At 43.5% G+C, this 13528-nt stretch overlaps 1 protein-coding gene across 2 annotated transcripts in view; it reads left to right on the top strand.

The window, feature by feature from the left end:
- Nucleotides 1–5602, top strand: part of FREM1 (FRAS1 related extracellular matrix 1) — a gene marked incomplete at its 5' end in the record, with an annotated part of 715053 nt that extends 709451 nt beyond the window's left edge. For both annotated transcript variants that reach the window (XM_080987621.1, XM_080987620.1), the window contains 2 exons: nt 746–831; nt 2335–5602. In XM_080987621.1, coding sequence (XP_080843747.1) covers nt 746–831; nt 2335–2534 — 286 coding nt within the window. In that variant the 3' untranslated portion in view covers nt 2535–5602. The remainder of the gene's footprint in view (nt 1–745; nt 832–2334) is intronic.
- Between the last annotated feature and the right edge of the window lie 7926 nt (nt 5603–13528).

Genomic DNA, 13528 nt, shown 5'->3' with positions numbered 1-13528 from the left:
CAGAAATAGTACCTCGGGTTAAGAACTTTGCTTCAGGATGAGAACAGAAATCGTGCGGCGGCAGCAGGAGGCCCCATTAGCTAAATTGGTACCTCAGGTTAAGAACAGTTTCAGGTTAAGAACAGGCCTCTGGAACAAATTAAGTTCTTAACTCGAGGTACCACTGTAACATGTACATCACAGCTTGCCTCACAATACAGTGGAAGCTTGGTTTTTCAAACATAATCCATTCCGGAAGACTGTTCGACTTCCAAAACATTCAAAAACCAAAGCAGGCATTTCCGGAAGCATTTACATCCAGAAAACTCAATACAGAAGCCGCGTGGCACGTTCTGCTTCCGAAAAGCATTCAAAAACTTCCGGGTTTTCGGCATTTGAAACCCGAAACGTTTGACTTCTGAGATGTCTGAAAACCGAGGTTCCTTTTCTCAGCATGCTTTCCCAATATTTTCCCCCCCAAAAAGGGTTTTAGTGACTCTCAGTTTTTACGTTCATTATCCATATGCTCGTTGAGATATAGTAACCGTACATTGCCCCTTTATCAGCAGAATGGATGCTTCTTCTGGATAGCTCAGTTGGTTAGAGCGTGGTGCTGATAATGCCAGGGTTGCAGGTTCGATTCCCATATGGCGGTAGCTGAATATTCCTGCATTGCAGGGGGTTGGATTAGATAATCCTCAGGGTCCCAACTCTACAAGTCTATGATTCTGAGTCTAAAAATCCCTCTCTCCTTTGCTGAGCTTAGGTATCATGGCAGTTTAGTAAGTGTGGCTTCTAAAACACACATGCAGTGGCTGTGGGACTTCAGTGGAAGAAGACCCTTCTGGACAGGTAGGTATACGGTACAACAGACTGTCTACTCTTCAGCCTCTGGCCCACATTTCCCTCAAAATATATGGCACCAAGGTTGACATTTTTTTCCTCTCCTGGTCTTTAGGGTGGTAATTTCCAAATACCATTATTTCAAAACATTTCCCTGCTTAAATTATCTTTGCTGCTGTTGTGCAGAAGGTGAATTTCTGGTCTTCCAGGTTTCTGGCACTGAACTTCCAAGCTCACCAGCTCTGTCCTTGGAGCTCTTCAATGGTTTGGCCATTCTCCCAGCCAGCTTCATTCTTCTGGAGCTTTTCCCTCCTGCCCTAAGAGCTCATGGCTCAGCTTCATATGGCTCAGGATCTAACGGGGAGCAGGCCTTAACCAGATGGCTTCACAAACCTGGCCAAGGGTCAGTAGCTGTAGCCAGTTGTTGTAGTTCCCTATTACAGGTACTAAATCTACACTTACAGCAACTTTTCCTATCCTATTTCCCCTGTTAGTTTTATGATTTAAATTGGAGTTTGTTTTTACAATAAAGCTCCCCCAATGTATAACCCGTTCTTTGGATTTGCAAGCCCACCATACATTTGAAACACATTCAAATTACCCATCCACCAAGAATCCTGGGAATTGTCATTTATCTCCCACAAAGCTACAATTCCCATCACCTTTAACAAATGACCATTCCCAGGATTCTGTGAATGTGCTTTAAATGTATGGTTAAACCACAGAGCCTTGGACTTGCCAATCAGAAGGTCGGCGGTTCGAATCCCCGTGATGGAGTGAGATCCCGTTGCTCGGTCCCTGCTCCTGCCAACCTAGCAGTTCGAAAGCACATCAAAGTCCAAGTAGATAAATAGGTACCACTCTGGTGGGAAGGTAAATGGCATTTCTGTGTGCTGCTCTGGTTCTCCAGAAGCGGCTTAGTCATGCTGGCCACACAACCTGGAAGCTGTACTCCCTCGGTCAATAAAGCGAGATGAGCGCCGCAACCCCAGAGTCGGCCATGACTGGACATAATGGTCAGGGGTCCCTTTACCTTTTACCTTTATGTATACCCTTCTACATTTCTCCAATGAAAATAGGGACATCCTAATTAATAATAATGATAATACCCCACTCATCTGCTGGGTTGCCCCAGCCACTCTGGGTGACTTCCAACATATATAAACCATAATAAAGCGTTAAATATTTTTAAAAACTTGTTTTTATAAAGAGCTACCTTCAGATGTCTTCTAAAGGTTGTATAGGTCCTTATCTGCTTAGCTTGGGGGGGTGTAACTGCCTACCCTCCAACATTTCTCCAATGAAAATAGCAGCATCCTAAGGAAAAGCAAGACATTCCAGGTTCAATTCAGAAACGAGGACAGTTTTTGTAAATTTGGAACTGGAAATAGGGACACTTGGAGGGTCGGGGCATGTATGCAGCCTAAGAATATTTGTGAGAGACCGGTCAGGTTGTTCTGAACACTTTGTCAATTATATGACGGTCAACTTGAACATCTGAATTTGTTACAGGCTTCAATGACAGAAGAAATCCAGGCCAGTTCAGATGGAACAATGGAGACCGTGTTGCTTTCACGAATTGGGGGAAAGAGCCGTCACGTCTTTCAAAGAAAGGAAAGAACTGTGTTTTAGTACAGCAGCGGGGGAAATGGCAAAGACAGAACTGCAAGAAGGGCAAAGGACACAATTATATATGCTCTAGGAAACTGTAAAGACAGCTGATGCAAACCTCATCATGTATAAAAATAGATATATTTATTTATAGCCAGGGGTGCTGAAAGGGCATGAAGGTAGGGAGTCAGGTGACCTATTTGTAATAGGTTTTAATACGAAGGGGTTAAAAAATGATAGGGGGAAATGTTACACTGTGACTGATCTCTTTTGTGGTATATCGAGTATGAGTGAAGAACAAGCCTTGTTCGCCCCAGAGTTATTTTCTATCAAGACTCTTCCAAGACATATAAAATATGAAACAGCTAGAGAAGTTGGCAGAGGTTGAGTTTTTTTATATTAAGCCATATGTTACTTGCCTTGTCTTTCCTGAACTGGGTACTCTACCCCTCACAACACTGTAATTGTTTGGTTTTGAAAGGGAAACAGCCATGGGCATAGCCAGGATTTTGGGGAGGGGGACAGAACCTCAGATTTGTATTGATTTTGATTGATTTTTTCCCTCTCCCTCCCCCTTGGCTACGCCCATGGAAACAGCCAGCATTCTGTTGGTCAAAGTTTATAAAAGATGCATGATAGTGGCTACAGAAATTTTGGAGCTTTAAGTAAAAAAAAAAAAAAAGAAATCAAAATTACTTCCCTTCCCCTTCACACATTTTTATCGACACACAGAGAGGAAATATGGAAGTGGGAACATGGTGAACTCTTTCGAATGACGGTTTCGTGTTGCTATGTTATGATAATATGCCCAAAGCTGTAATACTTCTGTGAGATTTTAAAAGTTTACATTATGATGGTAACCGAAACTAAAGTACACAGAGTCGCTCTTCTGTTTCAAGTGGCACATGGAGAGAACTCCAATGGTAAGCCAGCAATATCATTATAAGTAGGGATGCAGGTGGCGCTGTGGTCTAAACCACTGAGCCTCTTGGGCCTGCTGATCAGGTCAGCAGTTCGAATCCCCACAATGGGGATGAGCTCCCGTTTGTGTGAGCTCCCGTTGCTCTGTCCCAGCTTCTGCCCAACCTAGCAGTTCAAAAGCACGCCAGTGCAAGTAGAAAAATAGGTACTGCTGTAGCAGGAAGGTAAACAGTGTTTCCATGCTCTCTGGTTTCTGTCACGGTGTTTCGCTGTGCCAGAAGTGGTTAGTCATGCTGGCCACATGACCCAGAAAGCTGTCTGTGGACAAACGCCGGCTCCCTTGGCCTGAAAGCAAGATGAGCGCCACAACCCCATAGTCGCCTTTGACAGGACTTAACCATCCAGGGGTCCTTTACCTTTTACCTTTTTTACCTATCATTATAAGTGTGACCTGTCAGCTAAGATGATTGCAGCATTAAAGAATTCCTAGAGAAATTGTATTTTTAAAAAAATAATCAGTGATATGCTGCCCTAAGAACATAAGAAAAGCTGTGGTAGATCAGGGCAATAGCTCACCTGGTCCAGCATCCTGTTGGCACAGCACTCTCCCCATCTGTAATTCCCAAAAGTTCTCTCCCTCCCTCTGTGGTAGTAAAGGCAGCCATCAATAGCTTTAAAGGTAAAGGTAAAGGGACCCCCGACCACTAGGTCCAGTCGTGACCGATTCTGGGGTTGCGGCGCTCATCTCGCTTTATTGGCCAAGGGAGCCGGCGTACAGCTTCCGGGTCATGTGGCCAGCATAACTAAGCTGCTTCTGGCGAACCAGAGCAGGGCACGGAAATGCCATTTACCTTCCCGCCGGAGCAGTACCTATTTATCTACTTGCACTTTGACGTGCTTTCAAACTGCTAGGTGGGCAGGAGCAGGGACCGAGCAACAGGAGCTCACCCCATCACGGGGATTCGAACCGCCAACCTTCTGATTGCCAAGTCCTAGGCTCTGTGGTTTAACCCACAGCGCCACCCGGATCCCTTATCAATAGCTTTACCCTCCATGAATCTGCATAATCCTCTTTTAAAGCTATCCCAAGTTCCTGACCATCATCACTACCTCACTACCTCTCCCGTGAGTAACTTCCACAGTTTCACTGTGCATTGGGGGAAATGTCAAACCCAAAGCTTTGTTTGCTTTCTGTCCTTCACTTGTGGTTTCTCTTCTTGTCTCTGCCGGGCCCCAGCATGGACATACAATGGTACCTTGGTTCTTGAACGGCTTTGTTGATAAGCAAATCAGCTCCCAAACGCCGCAAACCCGGAAGTAAGTGTTCCGGTTTGTCGACGTTTTTCAGAAGCCAAATGTCTGATGCAGGAAACTCCTGCAGCCAACGGGAAGCACGCCTTGGTTTTCGGTTTGGGGAGTCAAAAGGACTCCTGGAATGGATTAAGTTCAAGAACTAAGGTACTGTAGTCTTACTTTTCAAGTGTGGGCCAGGGAAACCTGTTTCTTCGAGCTCTTTATTTTTCCTCTCTCTGAGCCATGTCAATAATGTGGGCTGCAGCAGAGAAGGGAATTGCCCCTGTAAGAAACACCAATTGAACTTGGAGGACAAAACTAGGGAAAACACCACCTCCCCAAGGGAGGTATGACATGTGTCAAACTCCTAAAGATGACATCATCCTGTTTAGTAGTAAGGACATTTTACCACGCATCAGCCGACCATGCGTTGTACGATGTAAAATAAAATGGTGATGTGTTAGGAAACTATTTTGGAACCCTGGCAATGCAGAAATGGCCTGATGAACTGGAACAGGGGAAAAGAGAAGGGCAGGACTCCTTTTTAAAGTTACAAACCCACAGTTCATCAACAAGCCTTTAATATACATCTCAAAAGGACTGCAAATAGTTACCCGATGCAAAGAGAATAATTTCCCAGACAGAAGCGAAAAATGCCATGTTAAACTTTGACATAAATAAACATGTAATAAGAGTCATAAAATTACACGCAATCATAAATTCTGTACACAATTGTTTCTCCTCTTAAGACCGTTGAAAAGAAAAATTGTTATTATTAGATGTGCACAGTCTTTCCTGAATGCTCAAGAAAATGTTGTTTATCAACATTGTGGTTTGGTTTTGTTTAATAAAAGGTGCTAATCAACTTTTATACCCCTACACACAGTATGCAATATGTACCATAATTTACTGTAATACTTAGAGTGTTAATAAAAAAAATGTTCTTATAAATGGATCTCGACTATAGAGTTCTAATCTTTCAATATTCCAGAGTACTGTAAATGCTGTTTTGATACAGAGTCCACTAAACCTATGAGGTCACACAATCACTGGCAAATGTGCTGCTGGAAACTGCAGCATGGCTGTAAAGTGAGAGGGATGGACAATTTGCAATGGGGGAAGGTGCTTAATCCTTCCTCTACCAGTCATAACCCCCCAGCTGGGTTTTCCAGATGCATTATCACCTTGTCAAATGGACAAAGCAGCTGCATGGAGGGGGGGGTTGTATGGAAAAAAGGAGGCCAGTAAAAGTGCTAAGAACCTTGTTGCTGTTTAGTCGGGTCAGACTCTTCGTGACCCCATGGACCAGAGCATGCCAGGCACTCCTGTCTTCCACTGCCTCCCACAGTTTGGTCAAACTCATACTGGTAGCTTCGAGAACACTATCCAAACATCTCGTCCTCTGTCATCCCCTTCTCCTTATGCCCTCAATCTTTCCCAACATCAGGGTCTTTTCCAGGGAGTCTTCTCTTCTCATGAGGTGGCCAAAGTATTGGAGCCTCAGCTTCACGATCTGTCCTTCCAGTGAGCACTCAGGGCTGATTTCCCTCAGAATGGATAGGTTTGATCTTCTTGCAGTCCATGGGACACTCAAGAGTCTCCTCCAGCACCAGAATTCAAAAGCTAAGAACCTTAACACCCTCTTTTCCATTACAAAGCCCCTGCTACATTGCAGTGTAGAAGAAGCAAGTGGTGTGTTCTCAGCCCTCTGTTTCCTACTCCTCTCCAAGGCATGCTCACGTATTTAGAATTCTAGAGCTGAAAGGGACCACAAGGGTCAGCCAGTCCAACCCTCTGCAATGCAGGAATACAAGTTTTGGGCTACAACCCTTAACTATGCAGTCCTCTGTGGGTTTATTCAGAAATAACTCCCACTGTGTGAAGAACATAGGCAGAGTTCTGCATGGATCAAGCCAAAGGCCCATCTAGTCCAGCATTCTGTTCTCAACAGTGGCCAAGTAGATGCCTTAATGGTAAGCTCACATGCAAAACCTAAGCACACCAGCACTCATCCTAATAATAATAATACCCTGCCCATCTGGCTGGATTTCCCCAGCCATTCTGGGCAGCTCCCAACAGAATATTAACAATAATACAGCGATAAAACATCAAATATTAAAAACTTCCCTAAACAGTGCTGCCTTCAGATGTCTTCTAAAAGTCCTTGACATCTGATGGGAGGGCATCCACAGGGTGGGTACCACTACCAAGAAAGCCCTCTGCCTGGTTCCCTGTAACCTCGCTTCTTGCAGTGAGGGAACTGCCAGAAGGCCCTCGGAGCTGGACCTCAGTGTCTGGGCTGAACAATGGGGGTGGAGATGCTCCTTCAGGTATAGTGGGCCGAGGCCGTTTGGTGCTTTAAAGGTTAGCACCAACACTTTGTATTGTGCTCAGAAACGTACTGGGAGCCAATGTAGGTCTTTCAGGACCAGTGTTATGTGGTCTCAGCGGCTACTCCCAGTCACCAGTCTAGCTGCCACTTTCTGGATTAGTTGTAGTTTCCGAGTCACCTTCAAAGGTAGCCCCACGTAGAGCGCATTGCATCCAAGTGGGACATAACCAGAGCATGCACCACTCTGGTGAGACAGTCCGCAGGCAGGTAGGGTCTCAGCCTGCGTACCAGATGGAGCTGGTAGACAGCTGCCCACCTGTGATTCCCCAGCAACTGGTATTTGAAGGGATAGTGCCTCTGACAGGGGAGGTTGAACATAACCATTGTAGCTAGTAGCTACTGTTAGCTTTATCCTTCTAAACTTGCTCTTCAGGTCATCCAAGTTGGTGGGCATCAATACCACTTGTGAGAGCAAATTTCACTGTTTATGAAGCACTTCCTTCTGAGTGTGGTGGGGCTCCGAGAAGTGCGTGGGATTGCACCTAAAAAGATACACATGCACTTCTGTAGATAAGAGACACTGCTTCTCGAGCAGCTGGAACCTTGTAATCTGGTGCTCTCGTAACCCAAATGATGTCCATTAAGAAAGAGAAGAATCTGAAAAGGGGAGACTTTTATTTTTCCTTCAGATTGGAGAACTCAAATGGTTACCCCAAGTCAGGGTTTTCCAATGCTCCTTGAGGATTCTGATTTGGAGCACACATGCAGACAGTCCCAACATGCACTACTGTTTAGAAGAGTCAGAAAGAGTTCTTCTTTTTAAGTTCTTCGAAATGAGAGTGTAAGGTGTGCCCTCAAATGGTTAAGGTATCTCCAGACCACCCAGAAAGCTGGGATGTAGGACACACATTGCTCAAGATACGCTCTCCTTCTTCAAATGATCACTTGCCACCTCTGGTTCCACAAGCTGCCTTCTGCTTACACAAACATTAGATGCAATGTGTTTAAGATTGGTAATTGGTGTCTCTTTTGAAAATACAAGCTATAGTCGCATCCCCCCCCCCTTTATGTTACATATATGAAGCTGCCTATGGGCAACAGTTTATATATTTGTTTATTTCACATCCAACAGTGTTTTGAGCAATAAATCGAAGAGAGTGCACATATTATTATTATTATTATTATTATTATTATTATTCCCTGCCCATCTGGCTGGATTTCCCTAGTGACTCTGGGTGGCCAAAAGTATATATAAAACATATTAATGCATCAAACATTAAAAACAGGGCTGCCTTCAGATGTTTTCTAAAAGTCAGGTAGTTGTTCATTTCCTTTACATTTTTAAGAAAATGGAAGGAAAGTTCAAGGCACTCTGCTAGGCTAAAATATACTTTAAATCCAAACTAAAATGTATTATCCTTACTAATAACACTGCAAACCAAACTAAACGCTGAGCATGCTTCTGAATCCAGCTGATCCCCCCCCCCCCCCATTCAGCCTCCGAACTCATTTCCTTCCAGTCGCTGAAGTTGTAATCCCTGTGTAAACAGCTGTCTGTGTATTCCTGATGCCATTTGCTTTTCCCAAGCACCCGGCTTGCTTTCGTTTTGCTTTCCTCCTAAGGCGATCCACAATCCTGCTCACTCTTGCCAATCCACAATCCGATTCTACGGAGAGAATGCTTTCAGACAGTCAAGCAAACCCAAAATAAGGCAGGATATGGAAACCAGGCTACAGTCTGTCAGGGGCAGCTGGGAAAAACTCTGCAAACCATCACAAACTTTTTCTCTCTGTGCCGGGCAGCGTGTGTGTGTGTGTGCCAGCCACATGCCTCTCTGCAAAGCAGGATACACTTTGAGCTCCTCAAAGTGTTGGGAAAGTCGAGATATAAATGTTAACAACAACAACAACAACAACACTTCAGTTATCTGTCAAAGTGAGTTTCAGTCAATAAAAAAAGAAATAATAAAATGGTGACACAGGACTCTGTTGTTTCCGTTAGAACGATAGGGAATAACTATGTCCGAATCAGTTACTTTAATTGCTCTTTGCATTTTTGTTGTCTCAGCTCCCGAAGTCAGGAAGCAAAAGAGTAGCTCACTCTGCCATCTGCCCCCTGTAGTAGTGTATATATTTATAAAGACTTGTTATGATCCCAGATCTTACGTGTATAGCAGCCAGGAGATTCTTGCCCAATGCAACTCCCAATGGCATTGTAAATCAAGATGAAATATAAATAATTGTCATGGGCGTAGCCAAGGGGGGGACAGAAGGGCACCTGCCCCCCCAGCCTCAAAAAATATTGAAAAGTATTAAAAATACTCAATTAACTGAGGTTCTGCCCAGCAGAAGACTGCCCCCCACAACAAAAGTCTGCCCCTCATAATGTCCTCTTGGGGGGGGGGATTTATAATGGTGCTCTCACAAAAAAGCTCAACAACTTTTTGGGCGATCGCCTCCAAAAGCCCCCTCCCTCAAAGAAATCCTGTCTACACCAATGATAAGTATTGCATTAATATGGGAAGGTATCAAGACCTGAACTCCTGGGGATTGCCATTCTAAATAAAAAAGATAGGAGGTACAAGTTATTGCCTGATATCAGTTGCTTATGGCGTGATGCATATTTGATCCTCATATGGATGACAGCTGCATGTTGGGTTGGGCTAGATGACCCTCAAGTTCCCTTCTAACTCTAAGATTCTATGAATCTGTGAATAGTTGGATGAGATCTGTTGAAATTAAGGGACATGACTAATTTAAGTCCATTAATTTCAGTGGGTCTGTCCTGAACAGAACTTAGTTGGAACTTAGCCCATTGTGATTTCTGTGCTGATTGACACACCACTTTCAGTTTTTGTTTTTATTTTAAAAAGGAAGTGATGAGGAGTGTAAAGGACCTTGGCATAATATATGTAATACAGTGGTACCACGGGTTACAGACGCTTCAGGTTACAAATGCTTCAGGTTACAGACTCTGCTAACCCAGAAATAGTAGAATCATAGAATCATAGAATCATAGAGTTGGAAGAGACCACAAGGGCCATCGAGTCCAACCCCCTGCCAAGCAGGAAACACCATCAGAGCACTCCTGACATATGGTTGTCAAGCCTCTGCTTAAAGACCTCCAAAGAAGGAGACTCCACCACACTCCTTGGCAGCAAATTCCACTGTCGAACAGCTCTTACTGTCAGGAAGTTCTTCCTAATGTTTAGGTGGAATCTTCTTTCTTGTAGTTTGGATCCATTGCTCCGTGTCCGCTTCTCTGGAGCAGCAGAAAACAACCTTTCTCCCTCCTCTATGTGACATCCTTTTATATATTTGAACATGGCTATCATATCACCCCTTAACCTCCTCTTCTCCAGGCTAAACATGCCCAGCTCCCTTAGCCGTTCCTCATAAGGCATTGTTTCCAGGCCTTTGACCATTTTGGTTGCCCTCCTCTGGACACGTTCCAGTTTGTCAGTGTCATTCTTGAACTGTGGTGCCCAGAACTGGACACAGTACTCCAGGTGAGGTCTGACCAGAGCAGAATACAGTGGCACTATTACTTCCCTTGATCTAGATGCTATACTCCTATTGATGCAGCCCAAAATTGCATTGGCTTTTTAAGCTGCCGCGTCACACTGTTGGCTCATGTCAAGTTTGTGGTCAACCAAGACTCCTAGATCCTTTTCACATGTACTGCTCTCAAGCCAGGTGTCACCCATCTTGTATTTGTGCCTCTCATTTTTTTTGCCCAAGTGCAATACTTTACATTTCTCCCTGTTAAAATTCATCTTGTTTGTTTTTGCCCAGTTCTCTAATCTGTCAAGGTTGTTTTGAAGTGTGATCCTGTCCTCTGGTGTGTTAGCCACCCCTCCCAGTTTGGTGTCATCTGCAAATTTGATCAGGATGCCCTTGTACCTCAGGTTAGGAACTTTGCTTCAGGATGAGAACAGAAATTGCACGGCGGCAGCGGGAGGCTCCATTAGCTTCAGATTAAGAACAGTTTCAGGTTAAGAACGGACCTCCAGAACGAATTAAGTTCTTAACCCGAGGTACCTCTGTATATGGTGATGTGCACAATCCTGCAATTTATATTCTCTAGTGTATGTTTGAAAGGCACTACTAGCATATGGCTAGTTCTCCTGTAATATTTGTTAAATGTTGCACCCTAGAAAACTAAAATAACATAGGAAAGTAGTTTTCAGGCAAGTCCTCACTCATACGGCAAAAGCTACAACACAAATTAAGTACACCTTTACATGGAAGTGATTTCCTTAGTAATAAATAGAATCTACAATAGCTGAGGCACAAGAACAAGCCTGCCCCCTCCTCACAACTTGCATAACTTGTATTTACCAGTTACAGATGGGTAGCCGTGTTGGTCTGCCATAGTTGAAATAAAAAAAATCCTTCCTGTAGCACCTTAAAGACCAACTAAGTTAGTTCTTGGTATAAGCTTTCGTGTGCATGCACACTTCTTCAGATACATCTGAAGAAGTGTGCATGCACACGAAAGCTTATACCAAGAACTAACTTAGTTGGTCTTTAAGGTGCTACAGGAAGGAATTTTTGTATTTACCAGTGTGGTGTAGCTTTTAGTGTTTTAGAGTATGGCCTAGGAGACCAGGGTTCAAATTCCCACTCAGCAGTGAAGCTCACTGGACAACCTTGGGCCAGTCTCTCTCTCTCTCTCTCTTTCCCTCTCTTTGCCTATTCTACCTTGCAGGTTTGTGGTGAGGATAAAATAAGGAAAAGGAGAACTAGGTGCACCGTCTTGAGCTCCTTGAACGAAAAACGGGGTAGAAATGCGATAAATAAATAAATAATAAAATAACAAATAATAAAACATACCACTTAATCAAATAAATAAATCAAATATACCCGTGAGCTGGTCCAGATACCACATGGCAGCAGCATTGCATTTGACTCCCAAGGTCAGTTTTACAGTAAATGGGTGTGCTATATTGTGCTGTCATGTGTACAAATTTATTACATTATATTTTGAGGTTCCTTAGGCACATGGTCTCAGCAATCCTAACAATGGATCTGAAAAACAGGCCGGTATAATCCGGTGCAGTGCAGAGGGTGATTTGCTTAGTGTCATCGAACAGCTCTCTCTCTCTCCCTCAAAAAACATACACTATTATTTTCAGACACATTCATTACCCTCCCAAGTAAAATTCCACTGTATAAATTTAACAATAAAGAGGGGTTTTTTGGGGTGCGGGGAGAGATTTCTGTGCTTTCCTGCTGGGTAAGATTTAAAGCTACCTAGAAAGTTTATATCTAAGGACTAGTGCTGTTGTTTTTCTGGGGAGACGCAGGGGGACGCATACCCCTAAACATATTGTGAATCTTTGTCCTTTTATCTATTTACTGTATTTATTTTCCCTGATTTGAACTATAAAATGGTGATTTTCTTGAATCAAAATAAGAGTACCCCTAAACATTTTTTTTTGGGGGGGAGCACTCCTGAGGACAGATTTGATCCTAACTCCCAGGAAGTTGCAACAACAATCAGGATTTTTATCTGGGTTGTGGGTCTGATCTGGATATGCATGTGTGTCTACACAGAATAGTTTGAAACTGCTTTAGATGTGCTAATGAATCTGCCCATAGCAAAACGTTTGCAGACATGGGTTGCATATGATACCCGGCTGCGTGAATATCATCTAGCCCAGAAGCACGATAGCTAATTTTGAAGGTAGCACTGTGCTGAGGTGGGAAAGGGGGTGTTATCTCTACTTACAATAAAAAGCAGGGCAGGAAGAACTTTGGCCATGTTTGTTTGTTTTTCGTTGTTGTGGGGTTTTTTTTGTTAGCAGTAGTGACTGGACTGCTCCATACAGTATATGTTTTTACAATGTTATTAGTTCTCTTTAACATGATAACCACTTCATAAAGTCACAGAAATCACTCTCTGCGTAGCCGCATTAAATGCCACATTTAATGTCTCGCATTCCCCACAGTATTTACCACAGTGTGTGCACCTGAAGTAAAAAGGGGAGAAAAGCTGTCTGTTTGGCCATAAATGCCATTGGAATTTTACAAATATAGGCACATCGTGCTCAGAGAGATGATTTAACCTTGCTTTAACCTACACCTACAAATGTGGCAGTCTTCCTTTTCTTGTGTTGAGCGGCTACATTCCTTTGTTGTGCTCTCCTGAGATATTCAGCAGGACAGAAAGAAGCTAATACACAAGTGGGAACTTTTCCACAGTTCCTAGACAGCAGCTAAACAATCAGTCCAAACATTTAAAATCACTCCCTGGCAAGGAAAACACATTTTACTGTAGATCCAAACTTTGAATACACATCCTCCAAGAGTAAAAAGGAAGGATAAGATGCCCTTGGCCTGGAGTCTGGGGTTAATGAGTGTTAATGGGTGTCACCTTCTTGGTCCCCATTTTTTTATCTCTTCCTCATGCCCCCCCCCCAATTTGGAGCAGCTGGAATCTAAAACTTCAGGCCCTGTGTATAAATATAGCAGTCTGCCTTCAGCCTTTTTTGAAACTGCAAGAAAGTGAGGAAGGGAAAAGCACGCCAGAATTTTTTTAAAGGT

The sequence above is a fragment of the Podarcis pityusensis genome (genome assembly GCF_964106645.2).
Source record: "Podarcis pityusensis genome assembly, chromosome: 17".
Classification (NCBI taxonomy): domain Eukaryota; kingdom Metazoa; phylum Chordata; class Lepidosauria; order Squamata; family Lacertidae; genus Podarcis; species Podarcis pityusensis.
This window is presented reverse-complemented; position numbering and strand designations above follow the sequence as displayed.